The sequence below is a fragment of the Paramormyrops kingsleyae genome, chromosome 13 (genome assembly GCF_048594095.1).
Source record: "Paramormyrops kingsleyae isolate MSU_618 chromosome 13, PKINGS_0.4, whole genome shotgun sequence".
In the NCBI taxonomy this organism is placed as follows: Eukaryota; Metazoa; Chordata; class Actinopteri; order Osteoglossiformes; family Mormyridae; genus Paramormyrops; species Paramormyrops kingsleyae.
The window spans coordinates 10,921,022-10,941,977 of NC_132809.1; the positions used below are offsets into that span (position 1 = coordinate 10,921,022).

Here is a 20,956-nt window from a genome sequence, read left to right on the forward strand (position 1 = left end):
TTGTCAACACACCACAGCACACAGTGCGCAACAATGAAATGTGACCTCTGCATTTGACCCATATGTGACTTTCGTGACATAGCAGGGGGCAGCTAATTCAGCACCCGGGGAGCAGTGCTTGGGGCCGGTACCTTGCTCAGGGTACCTCAGTGGTGACTTGTAATCAACCAATACAGTCACAGAGAAAATTTCACAGGAAAATATTATGTATAAAAAAAAAAAAACTAAAAAAAAAACTGGAGTAATATTATTTCAAGATTTTGAAGAGGAAAAACTATTCAAACAAAAGAGAACAATTGTGCTTATGCTCAGTCTCAACCAAATTTTTATAATTCTTAAACATTATCCTGAAGCAAATTCAAAACACAATTTCAGGACAACATGGAGCAAAATATCATTATCCTAATATGACATCACTAACTAAACCCCACATGTCCATCCTACTAATCTTCGGTCTCAACCTCCTGAGTTTATCATGGGAAAAAAATCCTTTCCTTAAATTCCAAGGATAAGTCTGACATCTACTGGCACATTGTCAGTGGAACAGCGGCACAAGTTTCTGCACAATAACAGAGAAAAGGTCATGTGGCTCATTAGCAATTAAACTCATTAACAGTTAAATATTAGGAGGACACCATATCCACAGAGAGTGCTAAGTGACTCACTAGCAGTTCAGCTAAAACACATCTTCCGGGCTCTTATACCACTAAAACCCACCTTCTATTCAGCAGAGACACTAAAAATTTACTGTATTTCTGTATTGGTTAATATTTAAAAATGCAAAGTATATAAGCATGGAGATGCCAGTAAAAGCAACCTATGAAGTACTATATCTGTTTTCCATATGGACAAGAGACTTAAATCAATCAGAATGAAATCATTGTTCCACGTGGGTTGTTGTCATAAATTGGACAAGGGACACATTTGTGAGGTGTTCACTTTATTCCAAGTTCCAGCGATTGAACAAGAAAAAAAAATAAGTGGAATGGAAAATGGACATTTACAATAAAGTGTTCTTGGGTTTTAAAGACAAATTGTGAATAGACACCATCGTACTCGCATTCAGTATTTAACCGAACCTTTAAACTTTTAATTCGTAGAATTAAAATAAAGGAATCACTCAAAAAAAAATTTTTTTTACATTTTACATAATATTTTTATTCTAAGAGATACCAAGACAAAGCCTCAATTTTTTTTTGTTGTTTTTTTTATAGGAAATTTACCATGTGTACAACTAGAAATATAAACTAATGGGGCTATAATACTTACGCTCAGCTGAAAGTTGCATCAGCTATTATACAGCTTAAGAGTAACAGTTCCCAGGGAGTCTGGCTGCATGTCAAGCTTAGGCAAGTTCGGCAAGTGTCCTTAAACAAGCAGCAGTGCGCGGGCTCGCTAAACCAAAGCTACGTGTGGGGAACGCGTGCAATGGAAGGTTAGCAATAGTAGCGGGCTGGCATTAAGGAGAGCAAGGGATCTGCGAAACACTCTTTCCTGTGGAAGCTCTACAGATCTTCACGTTCTGCTATATACTGCTGACAGTGCTGACCGGCCGGCCAAAAATCTGTACATCAAAAACAACAGCATGGGAAACGAACAAAGGCTTTTCGAAAGCGATTAACATACGGATGGCGGCTTCTCCCCAAACAAAAATGCTGAGCAAACAGTCTAACCACTTATACGTTCTTTATATATATAATCTAAATTTTATACACAAAAAAGGGCAGGAAAATATCATGCACACAAAAGGATGATAAAGTTTAAGCAAAACAATTCCGTTTGGCACTTCTGTTGACAGACCAGTTGGCGTGGAGCTCACGGGGCGGAGGGAGTGATTGCTTGCCACCTCAGCTGGTACGGCCATAAGGACAGCGATGACAAGACTGAAAGGTGGCAGCCGTAGCTAACAGCTTCCTGCTGACAGACTTGTGCTGATAGCAGAAAGCCCACAGGGAACTGGAAGCTGCAAACTCAGCAACAACACGCTTTCAAATCTCGCCAACATCCTCAGTTTATGCAGTGGGGCAGTGGTAACAACAGGGGGCCCTGTGAGTGTCCCCCTCCCCGTCCAGACCACTGTTTGTTCCTGGGCCTCCCAAAAATGGGAGTTTAAAAGTGAACGAAAGACTCCACCAACAAACCCAAGAGGCCCAAGTGCCTCATCTCGGCACTGCCACCGAGATCCACACTGCCCCCCCCACCTCAACGTTAACAAACCTCATCTCAAAACGTAATAAAGTGCTCAGAGGAAACTCGGCAACAGAATATAAACAAAAAGGTTTATAAGTACAAAAAAAGTAAAAATTACTTACTTAGTTAAGCAGTTACCTTTCTAGATGTTCTATCTACCACACAATCCAAACACTAGGGTGAGTCTGAGGGACACAGTAAACTGTTTAAAAAAAGTTTAAAATTCGGTCTACATAAGATAGTTCTTCCCCTTTTAAAAAAAAAAAAAAAAAGTCAAAATAGAGATTTGTTGTATGTGCTATTGTAAAGTACCAATTATAATTCAGGGATTTTTAGTTTCCATTAATTACAGAAATCACAGACCACTGTGTTGTCTGACTGGGTGTGCCACCTGTGGCAGTACTTGGTCCTGTTTTTTTTTTTTGTTTTTTTTAGCAAGTTCAAAAGATACAGGAGTCAGTATCTGGAGGTTTTAAGGGGAGAGAGAATGTGAATTCTGTGGGCTGGCAGAGTGTGTAGCTTGTGTGGGAGTGCAAGCGAGCAGTCCCTCCATTCTCAGATTCAGTATTTCGGCACTTTAGTGTAGTCTTCCTGGTGGACACTCTTGCATAGGCACAAAGACAGGATCATCCCCAGCAGCTGGAAGGGACAAAAAAAGAGTCAGGACACAGGGACTCTGATCCAGCCACTACCGGTGCATTACTTTGAAAGTACTGCTTAGTACACCGGGCACAATGTGAGCCAGATGATGGAGAGAAAAAAAAAAGAAAGACGACATGCGAGACTACAGAAGAAGTCTCATTTTCCCCGTTTTACTGCTCTCATTACCTAAACAAGTGGAGAAACCAAACATTATCATTTCCTCTGCACACTCACACCTGTGTGTGGCTCAAGTTACAGACAAGATCTATCCAACGGCCATAGTTGAGGCCATTGGAGGATAAAGTCTAATCAGGCCAGAATTCTTCTTTTTTTTCTGGCACTGGAGACCAAAAGCAGAGGTCCAAGCTCCGCAATACCCCCAAGGTAGAGTAGAGTGTCACAAGCATACAGAACATTAGAGATCATGATGGCGTGATCAAAGTACCTCAATGAAAGCTACTCCTGCACAGATTCCCAAAATAACTCCAATGTTACTGAAGAGCCAGGTCTCCACACTGTAGATGCAGCCCTAGAGACAAGACAGAATAAGTGGAAGACTGATTTAAAAACAAATGTACTCCACTGACCACCACTTTAAAGTCAGATTAACTTATATGCAATCTAGAACGTAACCTGTCACCGGAAAAACCATTGAATACTATGCATAAAATTACAATTTATTGTGAGTGATTAGAATGATTTCAAGTTGGTTTGAGGCATATGGATCATACTCTAGAACCAATGTTTATTTCTATAAACAAGGTGGAAAAGTACCACAGAACATTTTTTCATAAAACCCGAATCACAAGTTATGTAGAGCACTCAAAGGAGCCCTACCTTATCATAGATAGTCCAGTTTGCGGACATACTGTCACAAAACCCAGTCTCTTCCTGGGAGTTATTGTAACAGGAACAGGGGTACAACCTCCGTGTAGCGTTCTTGTTCACAGAGTTCTCAGTCCAGTTACTAGGTCCAATCCAGCCACAGCATTTGACCTGTAATAAATAAATCAATATCTAAATAAATCAATATCTTAAGAGAATTAGAGAAATTACACAGAAAACAAGTTGGGCCATTGATCATTCATCGATAAATTTCCTCAAAACAAAAACAGGCAGTCGGGGTGCCTGAACACCAGCTCTGACTGATGAAAAAAAACCTTCCAAAGGTTGGTAAGTGTCATTCAGAACAGACTATCTGCATTTTCCGTTTCTCTTTGGACATCTTCCAAACAGTCTTCCAGTGAATACTTCTCAGTGTTGGTGATATTTTCATAGTTTGAGGCATGTTCATTTTCGCTTTGCACCGTCTGCTGGACGCAAATGCCTCTACACCCCATTGAGAGTTAATGTGGTCCCCTGCAGGCACACACACTGACTCACTGTGCAGGCCTAAAGGAACAACCTGTTTACACACATCACGCACAAGGTGAGGCCTGTCCATAAAGCAGCCTTTTGTTGGTAGCAGCTGCCTACATTCTATTCACTCTGCATAATATTTCTAACCCTATGTTTTCTAGCTCTGAACTTATAGGCCCAACCTCAGCAATTTATTGAAGACTTAAGTCTTTCTCTTGAAGACTGTTTGGACAAGGACTAGGAAAGTAGCTCAAGATTTTCAAGAACTAGGACTAGTAATGGGGGCAGTGTGTGACTGAGGGTTAGAACTCCTTCGCTGTCATCGGATGGTTCCTATGGTCGCCAGAGATGTCACTGTTGGACATTTGAACAAGGCCCTTAACCCCAATTGCTCCAAGGACTGGTTGACCCTGCTTCTCAACTGCACGCTGCTTCAGATAAAACCGTCTGCTAAATAAATGATTGTAAGTGTAAAATTAGTGTCCCATGGCTGCAAAAAGCCAGTTTACCAGTCACCTAAGGCCACGTCCCCTGGGACACCAAGAACCCTACAAGCAGTTAAATCAAGGCACAAACACACATGACTCACATTCGTGGACTTCAACTGTCAAATTTGGCTTTAAGCTCACTATGAGACTTAAGGCCACTTTGAAATCCTGATAATGGATAACCTTCTTCACAATAAATTTTTTAATAATCTTCAGTCACAACCTACTGCATACACCACTGACTGGTCTTTTCATACCCAAAGATTGGAATAGATAGATGCTAGGTGTGTGGGATTTTCCTAGGGTTTAAATAAGCACTGATGAAAGTTGGTTCTGTTGCGCATGCCAGCCCCCACAGGCCTCGCTTCACTACCTTTGCAGGCTGGTGCTTGGCTCATTGTCACTACATGCGGAGTCCCACATAAACCACATCCCATGATGCAACACTGCACTCCCCCAGTGGGGCAAAGTGCACCTCTGAAGTACACAGCTTCTTGGCTCACCGTCCTTTGGATGTAGTCCCAGGCCTTATCCGTGGTCTTGTTTTTCCCCGTGTACTCCACGATAATCTTGTTGACGATGCCAGACAACTCGTTCTTCAGCTGCAATGAAGTGAGAAAACGAGCCGACGAGTCATTTCCCCGATACAAGAATCGGTGGTTTCAGTCATATCGTAAGCAATACTAAAAGCAGAAGTGCTTGCGATGAAGCGGAATACAGGAACAGGAATGAAGCCGGCAGATGTGCCATCAGATGAGCTATCTAAAGCACGCGACTATATGTGTGTGCGAAGGGAGAGAACACGGGAACGAGAAACACCGGGATGGCGTGGGTGTGTTACTGGCGCGATCCTGGGAAAGGGCATGGCTCTGTGCATTCGGTAACCCAACACTGAGGACATGTTTTCACTTGAGGTGGCTTACATGACAGCCTCACTGGTCCATCGGGTAGAACATAATGATGCTTTGTATTAGATCATCCTTAGAAACAATCAACCAGAAAACTTCAATCGCTGAAGCAATCTGATAGCTGTACTCACAAACAAACCAGAGGGTGAGCGTTAGAGACGCAAAGACCTGCAATCGCACCCCTTCCTGTCACACTGCAGCCATTGGCCTGCAAAGCACTTGTACGTCAAAGAATGAGTCACACGGCTATCGGCAAAACAAATCAAGTAATACTGGCGGGACAGATCTTCTTACTGCCTGCTGCTCAGTGCAATGAAGTTGCTTAGAGAAGAAACTGGACAAGCAGCTGAGGAAACAGCACCTACTCCGCAGCCTGCAGGCCCAGTAAACAGCCCAGGCAGCTGTGGCTAGTGCTGCCTGCCTCCATCATGGAACATAAATAGGGGCCGCCGGAGCCTCGGGGCCTCGCTTTGTGCGCCGTCCAGGACCACAAGCTTCCCACCGGAGCTCCTGGGAGGGGGGGGCTACACCGCCACATACCCTGTGGGTGACCCAGCCTTGTCAGACTCCTGGCTCCTCTACACTTTCTCGTTCTGAGGCCTACATGGCTACAGCACAGTACAGGGAACTTGCTCTTCCAGAGCTAGAATCCAGGGTTGCTCAAGGCGATGTCAGTTCTAGTTCTAGAGCAGCAGGCTACCAAGCAGGAACAGAAAGATCCCTGCTAAAGGGCACTTATGTTCCTTAAATGTATGATGAAAACATGCTGAATTTGTGAGGACACCTCCCCACACAATTACAGGCCTTACACACACGCAGGTTGGTAATTATATCTTTGTGGGGACTTCCCATTCATTTCTATGGGGAAAACCCTAATCCCAACATGATGACCCTAAACCCTACCCAGCCATAACTTTATCCATAAGAAACCAAACAAAATAAGACTTAGTTTTTTGATTGCAATCACAGATCTTTGTGGGGACCTGAAAAATAGTAACAGGTTTTAACCTGGGGTGAAGCGCTGGCGGGTGGCAATGCAGTGCAGATTGTTCCCACACCTGCGATAACCATTTTTATGTGCGCCTCTCGACACAGGGAGGGGGAGCATTTGGTCCCAACAAGGTGATATACACATTATCCACACACACACCGACACACTAACCCTAACCTAAAAAAAACCAAACAGCGCAACTCCACTACGAAACATTCTACCTCACTTCCTTTCCTAGAACTCACATCGACACTTGTCCCTTCTCCAGTCCATAGCCACGTGTCACGATGAGCGAAGTGGCCGCAGGGTACTCACCAGGTCCTGCTGGAAGTAGATGAGCACACCAGCTGTCACTTGGGCAATGAGAATCAACAGCAGGCAGGTAAAGTACTGTGGACAGAGAGGATGGGGGAAATTCACATCAAGAAACCAGTGAGGACTCCAGTGAGGCTCACAGTAACAATTCCCAGCTCCTGAAAGGAAGAGGGCTTCAATCTAACATCTAACTCTTCCACTTTCATGTTGAGACTCACTACCACATAGGACTTGCATTTACACTGATGTCCTGGTGTTAATAAAAGGTACAGGAATACATTTAGCATGGCATGGTATTTTTTTCTCCCCTCCAGAGTGGCCCTGAAGTGCAAAACACATTAAAGAAAGAAAAAAAAACACACACACAACGCTTAAGAAAACATGAAAGGCAATTTCTCCTCAATGTCTTTGCATTTTCTTAATATGCGGCGTTCTGTACATCAAGGCTGGCTGACTTTTTCCAAAATGGATGTGCTCCCAGCCACCAGTGGGAAGAAAAACACTGAGGAAACAATTGTTTTTCTTTTTAAATGTTTTTCATTTTTTAAATGTTTTTCGTGCCTTCTTATTGCGTTTTTTGTTCATTGTGTTTTGCACCAAACCCCTCCCCCAAAGCCTGCAGGCATGTGACTGAAGAAGCAGAAGACGAGGTACACAGATGGTGCTCTTCGCGATTAAACTGGGACAAGCACAGTCACATGTCTGAGCCAGTTCCCCCGCACACATATTTCGAATGCCCTCAGAAAGCATCACTCCTAGTGCCAGCGGGGACACCGGCATTACGTAACAGTCCCAATAAGTTGTACTGCTTGGCATTAAGCTTGAAGATCCTTCGTGAGAAGGTCCTATTCTGGTTTTGGAACATGCTCCGTAACGTTTACAGGACAACTGACCAGTCCCAGCAGGAAGCGGATCTCGTAGATGGCTCCCAAGCATCCGAGGAAGCCCATGAGAACGGAGAGGGAGCCAACGCCGATCAAGATGTAGGACGCCACCTTGAGACTGGAAGAAGACTCCTCTGCAAGAGAGTTCAGAGAGACGGGATGTGGCTTTGACTTCCTCTAAACACTACGCTCTACACATATGGCTCAGTCACTTTTAGCATCAAATGCATGTTTATTTTGACCAGGTGGCAGCAAGGAGCGTGTGCAATGGAAAGTGAGGATCTCAAGACTTTCATAGGCTGACTCTGACGAGCTGTTGTGTGTGTGTGGTACAGAAAGCTAGGTCTGGAATGACAGACTTCCTTACTCCTCGTGGAAATCACAAACAAAGCAAGTTACAGTCAAAGAATTGCGAATATCAGTCACCTGAATGCTGAAGGGTCACCTTTGAATAAGACAATGTGCTTGAGCCATGTAGGGGTGTCTATTAATGAATACATTGCATCCCACCTGTGACAAAAGCATTACCCCGGCAACCAAATGCATACACCCACCAAACAGACTGTCTAGCATACTGATTCACAGATTTGGCGGCACCATTCACCTACCGCTGGCCCATGACGCCTCAAACCTCAAATCCCATGCGTCAGCACGTGCCTCAAGTACAGTTGGTATATGCTTAGCAGCGAAAATACAGTTTCGTAAGTGATGCTGCTAATGACACCTCTACAGCTGCCGACCCGTCAAAACGCAGTGTGAATGGGCCATGATCATATCTCACACATACAAACAGGCACATTAGGAGGAAGCTACGCTATTGGTTCTAAGACTTTTTCTGGAGGCCTGGGTACTTACAGCCATTTACACAATAAATATGACATATGGCTGGGTCCAAAAGGCTAAGACCACTAGTGAAAATGCATCTCTCTAGCATTTTTTAAATTATTGTTGAATACAAGTTATATTATCTCGAGTGAACAGTTGAATCTTGTTGAAAAGTTTAGATTTAAGAACATCTTACTATTGTCCTCCCCATTTGCTTTAATAAAAATATGCATGCAGGCTAGCCTAGCCTCCACAAATTTGTGATCCATGATTTGAGAATGTTCCAAAGATCACCCTGTGATGTCACTGAATGCCTGGCTAGGTCATGTAACTGTGGAGGAAGTCCATGACAGTGTGTACTTGTTCCTCTTAGATCTTACAAAGCTTTGAGGTATGTTTGGAGTCACTATCCTGATGCAGTGTGAATCCATTACTACAAAGATCCAAAGCAGAGTGTATAGCGTGTCTCAGAAGACCGGAGTGGGGGGGCTTTTCTTTGTCAGATTCGGTGCATGTGTCCAACTTCTGAGGTGGCAAAACACCCCCAGACTTGAATATTCCGACCACCAAGTTTCACTGTCAGTTTGATACACTGCAGTATCAATCTCCTCCTTGTCATGTCTTTGCAGGATCCCTTTCGTTACAATAATTCGCAAACTTGGATTCATTATGATTAGGACTTTTTCCAGTGATCCACTGTGAAATCCTGCTGTGACTTAGCACATGTCAAAACTTTTTTAAATTATAGAAAAAAAGTTACCAGATTTTCACTATGGTCTCATGGACCTTTCTGGACCCTATTGTACGTACAACAAACAAACAGTAGATAAGCATAAGCAGACCGGCAGACTGAGCCCCATGCAAATAGAGTGTGGGTCTGAGTAAAACAGTTAGTAAAAAGGAGATCTGTATATCAGCCCCCAGAGTGAGGCACAGCAGGGGGGGGGTAGCCAATAAGAGCTTTCCATCTCTGTTCCACTTGTTCCTTGTACGGCTATATGTAGAAAACACTTTGACAAACTTTCCGGCTCAGAACCTTCCTCCATATCTCTCCACCTAACATCTGTTTTTCCACGCTAAGAACAAAGGAGGTGACGCACCCCCCCTCCACCACTCCCACCTGGGGTGAAGCGCTGGCGGGTGGCAATGCAGTGCAGATTGTTCCCACACCTGCGATAACCATTTCGCTGTGCGCCTCTCGACACAGGGAGGGGGAGCATGACCACGCTGAGCCCCACAATTCCACTGGAGGCACCCCCTCCCAAAAGACGACACCCTGGCAGAATGTCCCCTGAGCTGATGGCTTTGCAACAACTGAGATGATAAAGAATAAAGAAAAGGCTAATAAAATTCACAGATTTGGCGACAAGGCGGACGCCAAAAATGAAGAAACGCTGCTAAAAGAAAAAGAGAAAATAAAAATGGACAATGGGGGCAGTGAAGGGGTGGGGGCAAAATTTTCTGACAATGTATCCACCTACCCCCTGTAGCAGTGGTGTCTATAAAAAACTGTCACCAAAACAAAGTTGGGGAAAGACCTTGAGAGGACAAAAGCTCAGATCCTGTTTGACAAAAACAGCCTGATAAGTGGGAGAGACGTCTTTCAGGGTTCAGCAGCAAGCAGGATCGCTCAGGTCCGGAAAGTACAAATCCAGACCAAGATTTTGTTTCAACCAACTAGCTGAGTATAAACAGTCACAGTCACAGAGTACTCAGCTGGTTGGTTGGAACAAAATCTTGGCCTGGATTTGTACTTTCTGGACCTGAACTTTCCACCTCTGGTTATCAACATGTTGTACAAGACTGGGGGGGGCGGCTGTCTACAACCAGATGGAGGCTCCAGCCAGTCGGGGCAGAGATCTTCATGTGGGGATAAGAAAGTGCTAGAATAGACCTATCTCAGGAAGGATGGGATGATAACATTGGGATCTGGGAAGTGGCCCGCCAGAACACGTTACAGGTGGCCCAGCCGTGCTCATGTCCCTCTTTGGATCAAAACACTTGCATGTCATGTATTCTACACGCTTTACCGTTTTAAACATACTTCAATAATGAGAGGATTGGGCCATGTGACTGGATGGGTCCCTTTATCTGAATACATGAACAACGGAGACACCTGATTGGCTGACTGCGCGACAGTCAATACTGCGAGGTGGAAATGGTGTGACAAGGTTGTGCGAGTGGTGAGCTGTAACTGGTGTGACTCAACACACTGCAATGAGGAACTGCTCAGTGCCGCAATACGTGGTCAGACAGTTAAAAAAAGAAACCCAACAGCTCCTACAAGCAGGTAACAGGAGAATGAAGTCTAAAAGTACACCGGCTGTCAGACATTAGGGTAGTTTCAGGTTTCATATTCACACAGACATGTTTAAACATAATTCAGGCTAAATGTACCGTGTGCAGTATTCAGCGAAAAAAGGACCACATTACAAAACTCCAAGTTCAAGATGAGTGTCACAATACTGGATTTGGCCTCAGACAAAAACTTCCAGTTTTTCAGCAAGGAGAAATGCATGTACGCACCTCTACCATTAAATGACTCCATGCATAGATTTGCATTCAGCTTTAAAAATAAAAAAAAAAAAACATCTCCTCGTCGGAATATCTGCTCTATACACACTTCCTCTGCTGGTTTTTAGACCCGGCCGCAAAAAAGCTTACTGTGGAACCAGCAGCTGCAGCCACAAACAAGCACTTACGCAGAACGGCGATGAAACTCTGGTTGTCCAGGAGAACCCAGAGCCCGAATCCCAGGATTAGCAAACCGAAGAGCTGGAGAAAGCCAGAGAGAGTGGGAGAAAGAGGGGTCATGTTACACACAGCAGAGCGCCGAACGAGGAATGAGGCCAACAGTAAATACATGTGCGTGTGCACATGACACAAACATGTTTCAGCGCAGCACGGCTCTCTAACCACAGTAACAGCCCAGGGTGCTGCCCTCAGACTGGAACCTCACTCTGTAGGGCTCCAGAGGATGCAGTCCAGGACACGTGGAGGATTCTCCTCTACTTTTTGTTAACCCAGATCTTTTTGTTGAGAAAAGCTCAAATTATCTGCTGGCTTGTGCAACCTTTCAGCTTGTGATGTAGACAACAGGTGAGGTCACAGCTGTCGAGAGTCAAGCAGGCCACAGTCTCCTGAGATCACTTAAAGCCCAGCGACAGCATGGTGGGGGGGATCCAGATGCTGGTGAACGCCTACAAGGATGCAGATCGCCATAGCTGTGGGGCATCCCGCAGCTCCCTTCCCACCCCCCATGTAATTGCGGATGGAGAGATCACAAGGAGTTTTCCGGAAGAAGTCCTACGACGTCTTTAGTCACCGGCCAGTCGGGCGGCAGTCAGAACTTCAAAAACTTTTAATGAGGGGCAGTTTCCTCATTCATGTCACACTTTACCCATTAAGCATCTATGATTCATTACGGGCACCATCCTAAAACACACTTCTTTTAATTTAACGCGCCATAGGTGTGTCTGGGCTTTGGAGTGACGGCAGGGGTTCAGGAGACAGATCCGGCCTCGTAATCTGCCAGTCAGCAGGGTTCTGGATGCACCAAGCGTTTTCAACGTGGCGGCTTCCTGTGCCCTTTCAGCTCTGTGCTCTACTCCACTTTGTCTGCCTTCCTGTTTGTTTCGATGCGTGTTGTGGTGTGCAGGGATGGGCGACAGCTTAGTAAACAGGCTCAACGAGGTTTGCATCATCAACGATGTGGGTGTGTGGAGGGCAAGGAAGGTCATTTTCATTATGAGGCGCTACACACTTCACACTTTAACCCTCAAAAAGAGATCCAGCCACTTCCTCCAGAACTGCAACACCTTTGGAAAAGAAAAGGCTCCGGTACACAAAAAATGAAGCCGTGTGTCTTGCCAGAATTTTCCAACAAGTAGCAACAGCCCAGAATATTCTTGTGATTTTTGGAACAGTACACCTTTACTAATAATTAAAAACAGTATGACAGTCATAGACCAAATAAAAATCATACTATATATATATATATATATATATAGATCTATATCTATATATCTATTTCTTCACCAGCTCATATACTTCATTTGTTGACAAAAGAGTGATGTATTGATTAGCTATACGAGGGGTGAAAGTGGTCGAGTCAAAAAATACATGGATGTATTTGATTGGTTGCTGGGGTGATTTTAGCAGAAGGTTTGAAATGGCAAAGCCGACACACTTTGACAGGCATAATAGCATAGTTTTACACCAACATCATCATTTAAACATCATTTACTTTATCTGCCTTTTTTCCCCCCTCTACAGTTATGCACACACACACACACATTAAATCAGGCATATGTACTAAATACATGACTTACGAAGAAGAGGAGGTTGAAGAAGAACAGGATGTATTTGGTCACTGCAATGCAGCCCTTCCCCATGGCTCTGACTCTGTTAACAAGAAAGCAGACAAGAACCTGAACAAAGCAGATCAAATTGTGGCCTGTGGATCAAAGCACATGGTCACCACGCCAAGCCCCGCGGTCCAGCTCGGCAATTAAGGCATGCTAAGCAGCGTTTCCTCTAGGTTTACAGCTTGGGGGGTGGGGGGGGGGGGGCAGACGGACACCGACAGGATTCATGGTGTTCATGTATTTCTTTTAATGACAGCAGTCAATATAACACCTGAACTAAACATCATAACATTTCTTTTCATGACAATTATCCACAAAGTGTGCAGCTTTGGTCACTGCAGTGTATCTTTCTGGAAGAACATTTCTAAAGCCTCTTGACATGGGAAGTCAGAAACGTCTGGCCCGTTTACTGAGATCCGCATGCAGGCTGAAAGATGGTCTCCCTGCAGCCTACTGCGGATGTTTGTCTTGACCTGCAAATACATTAACTGTTAGGCTTTAAAAGTGATAGCTGATAGCTTAAAATAGTGAAAGTTTAAAGTGGGAAATCCCATTGTGAAACATATTTATTACCCTGTTCATTTTTGTCTGCTTTTCAGGTGGTTGACGCAACATATTTTCCGACGCGCGCTCTCCGTCCGCTGGTGGGGGTGTGCTCACCTGTGTGTGTGTGCACATGTCTGTGCGTGCGCATCGGGGCGGAACTCCGGCATGTGCGATACAGAGAGCAGAGGAGAATCGTAAACGCGCGACCGTGTAGAGGCAGAAATGACCAGCTGTTGTGTAAATAAGATAAATAACATAAGGCTGCTTAGTTTGTTTAATAAAAGGACAATGTATAGAGCTGTTCTATAGGAAAGGTAACCTTAAATGGCTTCTGTTGTGATCTGGCGCTATATAGAAAATAAAATTAAATAAAATTAATTTGACCTTCAAGGGGGGGGCGGGAGGTGCCGTTGGGGGGGTGGGGGCCCCCCTAATATAATGGTAGGGGAAACACTACCAACAGCCACGACACTTCGCTATATCGCTTGTGCAACGCTGTCTGCCTCCAGACAATGTTTCCACACAATCTCGAGCACGATCAGGACTTTATATGTCTTTCGCACATGTAGACTATATAGTATGAAGCACCTGGCTTCATTCAATGATCTGTTACTCCATCCATTTTTAGTAACCATTCATCCATTTGGGAGCCTTGGGATGCCAGACCTTAACACTTCATTCCAATAAACAGACCACAGGAGACCAGCATTTCTACTCACAGCTGTGGGAAATTACAAGCCCTTGCTTTGGCTCTGGCGAAGCCTAAATTCTTTTACAGCCTTAATACTAGTCTGCAAATCGCACTCCCAGGAAGCTAAACCCACTCTCAAATTCGAACCTCATCCAAAACCGCTGAAGCAGACTTCCTGGAAGGTGAGGGAGAGATATCTCCCCAGCAGTGCACTGCCATAAATGACAGTCCTGATCCATACTGCGGTCCCAGTAAGTGGGCCATTGTTTCTGGCTGGCCTGTAGGGGGCATAGGCGTCACATGTGCAGTCATGCCTGCAGAGAACGGGCCGGCTATCGATCGAAATGGAGGCCATAACGATTTGACTAGTCATTAGGTACTGGATGAGACCAGGTCTGGTGTTTGTTAGACTGCACAGAAATGAGGCCTCTGCAGAGGGTGGGGGGTATACTGTTGGAGGGGGTGGGGGTGCATTCATGTCTGTGGTGGTCGACCACAAATACACAGCACCGTTAGGTATGGCTGGAAAGAATGCCAATTCCAATACGTTTTGTGATCTGACTTTTATTATTATATATATGTTTTAAGTGTTAGCAACACAAGTTGTGTACCAACTACATCATAACGGTGTAAGCTGTTAATACAGACGATCCTCTACTTGCGAACGAGATACGAACATTTCAAGTTATGAACGGCTGTTCGGAACGTAAGTCGTAATTCAACATCATTTTAAGGGTTTAAGCAAGTACTAAGAACTAGGATGCTGGGAGTACGCACGCTACTCTGCTGCACGGCGGGAGTAGCGGCCAGAAGCCGTACTAGGCGGAATTGTCATGCAGAAAAAAAAGATGATGTTGCGGAAAGGAAACGGGGGAACAACGAACACAATTTGGACTTAAAGTCCTCTTCGTTCGTATGTCTAAAAGTTCGTAAGTTGAAAAGTGTCTGTACATATAATAACACCACCAGCATTCCCCATGTTATTATTGCAGTGAAATTGTCAACTGGCAGCCCCAGAAGCTACTGAAGTTTCCCCTGCCTGCATGAGGCTCAGGTGGCCTTAGTTAATCAGCTTCGTTTTTAGTGGGGATCAAGGACAGCGTCGCTTTCGACCTTTAAAGCTTTCGCCCAAAATAAACTCACAAGAGCACAAGAGCAAAACTGGAAGTGTTCCTTGGAGAAAAGTAAACACAGGCCCTCCTTGCATCATGTAACCGGGCCAAAGAACAAATTCACTGGGATTCCTGGCAAGGACAGGCTGGCGGACGAGGTCCTTCCCACACGGCAGCTGGTTGGAGTCAATGTGTCGAGTAACTTGCCTTTAGGGAATTTCTCCCAGTCATTAGCCACACTAATCATTTACTGTACACTCCAAGCCTGCAAGATCACCTGAAAAGCCCTGATCTGGGATTTATTGGGGCATTTCCATGGAAACGCCACATCAGATAAAGTAACTGCATTTTATAAACAGCTAACCGAAAGAAAGAGGAATAAGAAAAAAAAGATTCCAGCTCAGAAAAGATACTTTAACACAGAACTAGGCTCTGGTATTGCTTCTCGCTGAAACTTAGGAATTTAATCATTTTACATCTTGTGCTTGTGTTCAGGGGTAAACAGCTGCATACAGCGGAAGATAAGAAACAGGCCTGCACACCAGCAAGCCCCAAAGTGCAGGCCTACAGGAACGGGCCTGCTATCCGCAGCCAAAGGCAGATCAGCGGCAGGCTGGTTCCCATCACTCTGGGCCAATGGACAGAGGGGTTTCTGAGAGTCTTTAGAAAGTTCTTTGGTAGTTGATACTGTACTCACTGCAGTGGCGACGAAGAAACTGGCTTCTCATCTCTGTATGCTGCAGGTGATCAGTCGGCGGAAGGAAGAACGGAAGTTCTGTTCCGTCAGGCCTGAACAGTCAGACACCAGATATCCTAGAACCCGGCGCTTAGTCTCAAAGTAATGATACACATGGAAACTTTCTGAGCACTGCGGCCGCGAAATTTTGCTGACCAGTGTGGCTCAGGCACTTTTCAACTGATATTAGGCTACAATTTTCTATTAGAAAACCTACGATCGGCAGTGGGTGTCTCATGCAGCATACAGAGATGATCACCCAGATCCAGACGAATTGCCCATTGTCTCACCTGGTTGGCAGTTGCCGGGAAACATTGCTCAAATAGTTGCTCAGTGTATCTTTACCTTTAGTCTCTCGGTTTCAGTTCAGCTTCCCGTCAGTCTGTGCAATATCGTTCTCTCACATCACATCCAGTTTCAGCTCAAAGAAAGACCTGAAAGCTGCAATTCTTAATATGCTGCGTTATTCTCACAATTCTGACTGTTAAGCATGATTTGGGGCCGAGTCTAAAGAGCACAGCTGCGCAGAGTCTGCAGCTGGCGTCGCACCGAACAACAAGCAACTTGATCATTTGAGGAGGATGTGATAATAAGCCCCTATCAATTTATCAGATGACGAAACCCCACGTTTGTTCTCATTTCGGGGAGAGGTGCACATCCAGTGGTGGAAGCTGATAAATGCCGCTCTGTTCACACACCACCACCCCCCCATCCCAGACCTTTGGACCCCAGAACATCCTCTTGTTTTGAAACAAAAGGTCCCATTAATGTCGCAAAGAGGGTTCTTTTTTTTTGCACTGTCCCATCTAGATGAAGGGAGGCACTGACAGACGAGCAAAGCTCACGCAGTTCTTTTGATAGCAACGGATGTGCTGCAGGTTGAAAATAAAATTGGAGAAAAAAAAAAAAACTGGAAACACAAACTGGGACTACTTCTACACACTGTCACCAACTGGACCGACACTAGGCCAAGAACCAAAGACACGGGCTACATTCAGTCATTCATAGCATGGGGTTCTAAAGTCGAACCAAACTATGAAACCATCTGGGTTAAATCTAGATGGATGCAAGATTCAGTGGTTCTCAGAAAATGAGGAAGCTGGCTAAACTATAAAAGTGAAAAAATAAAAGTGGATTTCATTTTCTAAACGGACAACTTTCTCTACTGCTACAAATAACCCAAATCACATTCACTATAAGCAGGCGATGAATGGAATCGTGATATTTAACAAGAAAGTGCTAAAATATCCCATGGCTGTCTTTTGGTGTTATGGCCCGCCGTACAGCAGTTGCCCATAGAGGGTGTATTACCCAAGACCCTCGGCAACCCCCAGACCCAAGAAGGTGGGGTTTGACACCCTATAGTGCAGTGTTTCTCAAACCAGTCCTCGGAGAAGGCGGCGGGGAGGGAGCAAAAATGTGGACTCTTCAGGGGTCCCCAAGGACCGGGTAGAGAAACACTGCTATAGTCCACCTTAAAGTACCCCCGGTCCCCCCCACCCCCACCGCAATGTCCAGCACACTGCATGCTCACCCTGAGAAAGACAGGCCCCGCTTTGATTTCCAGGCATGACAAAGGCAGCTTTCAGGCACGCTTTTCACTGCTCACAATGGAGACACTTGACACACTGAAGCTCCCAGCTTACATTCTCTACACCACAATAGCATCACCAAAGAAATGAAAGATGCCCTTTAAAAAATAAAAAATAAAAAAAAACACACCCCTTCTGCATTTCAGACTTATGAAATCCAGTCCAAGGTCTAAGACAACAGAAGCAGGCAGCTTCCTGGTCTCCTTAGGGGTGGGACCTCACCAGATAGGACCTCAAGATGGAAGTCAAACAGGGGTTCAACTACATGAGAAATGCTGCCAAATGCAAGCACTCTTAGAATGGCTGTTGTTTCAGGCCTGAAAATTCTGTCTCTCCTTTACTTATACCTTCCCCCCCCCCTCCCAAACAAGCAAAAAGGTTTCTATGGCAACCATGCACAGGCATCCATGAATGGGCAGAGGATGTCTGGAGCAGTCCCTCTTGAGGAGGAAAAGAGTCTCACGCTTGGGACTTTTGTTGTGGCTGCTACAAAGCATTGTGTCAAGGTCATTCACCAGTCAGACCAGTGCTGAGTGGGAATTCAGCCCCGCACTTTAACAGAATGCTCACAATGAGGAAGCCAATAATGACACCTTCATACTTCAGCCTGAGGTTATCACTGGTCTTACTGTCGACTGGCTGTGAAGTGAGTGATTTTAATTATGGCTATTGCCATGGCAATATGATAATGTTCCCCAGTTCATAACAACAGAATCATGTTGGAGAAAGGCACTGAACACCATATTCTAAGAAGATGACACAGTATTATTCATAAAATACTTCCAGCAGCTACAATGCTAAAAATAGCTTAATTAGGATTAAAAAAAAAGATTGAATCACTTTATTGTGTGGGGGCAATGTGCAGCTCAGCAGGTTAGCATGCTGTGACTGATCGGAAGGTCACTGGCTCAAATCCCAAAGTCGGCAGAAGGATTCCACCATCGGGCCCTTGAATTGATTCCTTAACCTCCAATTGCTCCAGGGATTGTCTGGCGTCGCTTTGGATAAAAGCTCTCGCTAAATGAATGAAATGTAAATTACAACAATTAGGGGAAAAACCAATAGCATGTAATTGTTTGCTGCATAAACAATGGTGGGGTTGAGAAGGACTGATAGAAATTGAGCAGTAACTGGCCTAATTTTGTCCCTGAATTTTAAAGCGTATTATTAATAATCGATGAGGCCAGACAGAACTACCTGTAGCTCCAGGGAGAGAAGTGACCCACATCACCAAGCAAACTCACTGCAAAGGCCAAAAGACTGCAACCATCAAGTACAGCACAAAGCATTTGCCGCAACTAAAATTAAGATTGAGAGCAGATTGATTTTTTTTTTTCCCATGAAGCAACACTCGATTATAATGAGGCTAATAAAACAAATTTCAGTGTGAGAGGCTCTCTTGAAAAATACATTGCAAAAATAAGTATGTTGCGTTATAAACTTCTCAAAAACAGGTCTGGGGGGTCTAAATGTGGATACTAATGTGTCACTGAAGGTTCCTTAGAACATAAAGAAAGTACAGCACCAGATGCCAATCGTGCTTCTGGCCGGGATTACCCAACTCTCTATGGGACGACTGTCAATGGCCTTGCTGTCATTGATGCGTCACTGTCCATAGCAGAGGCAGGTTCATGCACGCACCAAAGACAGAATTAGCATTTGGTAAACCGTATGTAAACACCATATTCACTGCCACAATGTACACGCAAACAGACACACACAAATAACAGATTGATGCCTGTTAGTCAAACACCCACAAATTCAATTAATAAATAAGACACAGGAACAAGTGTGAAAAAATGTAGTTGATGCCAAATAAAAAAAAAGGGGAAAAAAAACTTTAAAAACTCCTTTTAAAACTACGTAAGGTAAAGGTGTTAGGGAGTTTCCAGAAAAATTCCCAAAATGGAAAACTTACCCCCTGTGACTAACAAACAGAAAGAGTAAGTACCCAAAAGTACCCTGACTCACAATTTCTTGTGAACCATATGTTCATCAAACACCCCCACTCCCAGATTCCATCAGTAAGAACGATAAGCAACGACACCGATACTGAGTAACAATAACAAAAATAAGCATTTATAAAGTCATTGTAACTAAGGTATTGTTTGAACCCAATCCGCAAATCTTTACTATACTGTACCCATTCTAACACACATAAAATAATCTACCTCTGCTTATTCCCAAAGCCGAATGCCGTGGTAAAACGCTTTTCCGTGAATGAAATAAACTACTGTTTATTGTGATTTTTTGGTGCCCTCGTTCAGTGGGAGATACTCTCAGCATTAGAAAACCATCCTGCGCTGACATGTATTCAGACACGTTTGGTAAGATGCAAAAAGCATGAAAATTCGCAAGAAGTGTGAGAAATCTCCAGGGCGAGAAAAGCTTTGTATTTAAGTCGCTTAACCTGTAAATGCGGTTTATAGCAGTGGGAAAGGCGGGGGTTCGGACTGTCAAAAGTTGGCACGTGCCTAAGGGGCCAAAAGATTCACCCATGTGGCCAAGTTACCTTCATTATGATGGGAAACGCACCGCATAACTAACCACTTATTACCAGTTACACCAACTTGGATACTGCAAAAGCAGCGCCAAGTCCGTCCAACGCAACATGCCACATCAGCAAAGCCTGCCTTGTTACTTCACGGAGAACAGCAGACAATAAACCTCTAAAATCACAGAAATCGCCCACATTTATTAGTTTTAGGGACTCCAATGCCTTTATGCAGGACACTATCTAAACAAAGACACGGACGCAACCTGATTACACACGAAGATTGAAAAAAGTTTTCAATCCACGGCTATAAATAAAGAACAAAAGGCAGCGTTGTGTAAAGTAATTCCTCTTTTCGGCATCAAAACCTAAATAAGTTCCTTTCTGAGCTGATCGGAGTGGATCGGACGTACCTTTTATGCGATGTGGAGCTGAAACGGCGAGTCGAAGTCCGTCTGTCTCTGGGCGGCGGATCGTGTGAGAATGAAACGAAGTCCTGGGAAACTTTTGAGACTCCGCCATGTGGCAGCCACGCGTATTAAACGCTTTAAGCCCTTCGAGCGTCACAATGTGAGGGGAGGGGGGAATTTACACAAGTATTACTGCTCTGTGTGATAGTGTTGGGACATGGGCAAACTGGACTGGGTTTGCGCTACAGCAGTTCTGATCTGTCAGCGTTATCACAGAAAATATCCTTGAGTAGGAGGGTCAGTTTCTGCAATCAAGATAACCCAAGAATGATTATTATTAATCAGGGGTGTTAATTTTACAGTGTAAATAATGAAGCCAAAAAGGACAAAATAAATAACTTAATAA

The 20,956-nt window shown here is 44.5% G+C and overlaps 1 protein-coding gene across 1 annotated transcript; it reads right to left on the reverse strand.

Moving 5' to 3' along the window:
- Positions 1-923: 923 nt before the first annotated feature.
- LOC111859459 (CD82 antigen-like) lies at positions 924-20,709 on the reverse strand. Its single transcript, XM_023842133.2, has 9 exons — positions 20,554-20,709; positions 12,934-13,006; positions 11,305-11,377; positions 7,787-7,911; positions 6,894-6,968; positions 5,183-5,281; positions 3,670-3,828; positions 3,278-3,361; positions 924-2,829 (listed from the first exon to the last, which is right to left on the reverse strand). The coding sequence occupies exons 2-9, from the start codon at positions 12,994-12,996 to the stop codon at positions 2,752-2,754; spliced, it is 756 nt and encodes a 251-aa protein (XP_023697901.1). The 5' UTR covers positions 12,997-13,006; positions 20,554-20,709; the 3' UTR covers positions 924-2,751.
- Positions 20,710-20,956: the final 247 nt, after the last annotated feature.

What these genes read in the sequence shown, in the direction of transcription:
- LOC111859459 (XM_023842133.2), bottom strand. Translation starts at nt 12,996, where the DNA reads ATGGGGAAGGGCTGCATTGCAGTGACCAAATACATCCTGTTCTTCTTC. An exon ending in GGGACTACATCCAAAGGACG is followed by an intron (nt 3,829 to 5,182) that starts GTGAGCCAAGAA and finishes TATTTATTACAG; the next exon opens with GTCAAATGCTGTGGCTGGAT. An exon ending in ACTGGACTATCTATGATAAG is followed by an intron (nt 3,362 to 3,669) that starts GTAGGGCTCCTT and finishes TCTTGTCTCTAG; the next exon opens with GGCTGCATCTACAGTGTGGA.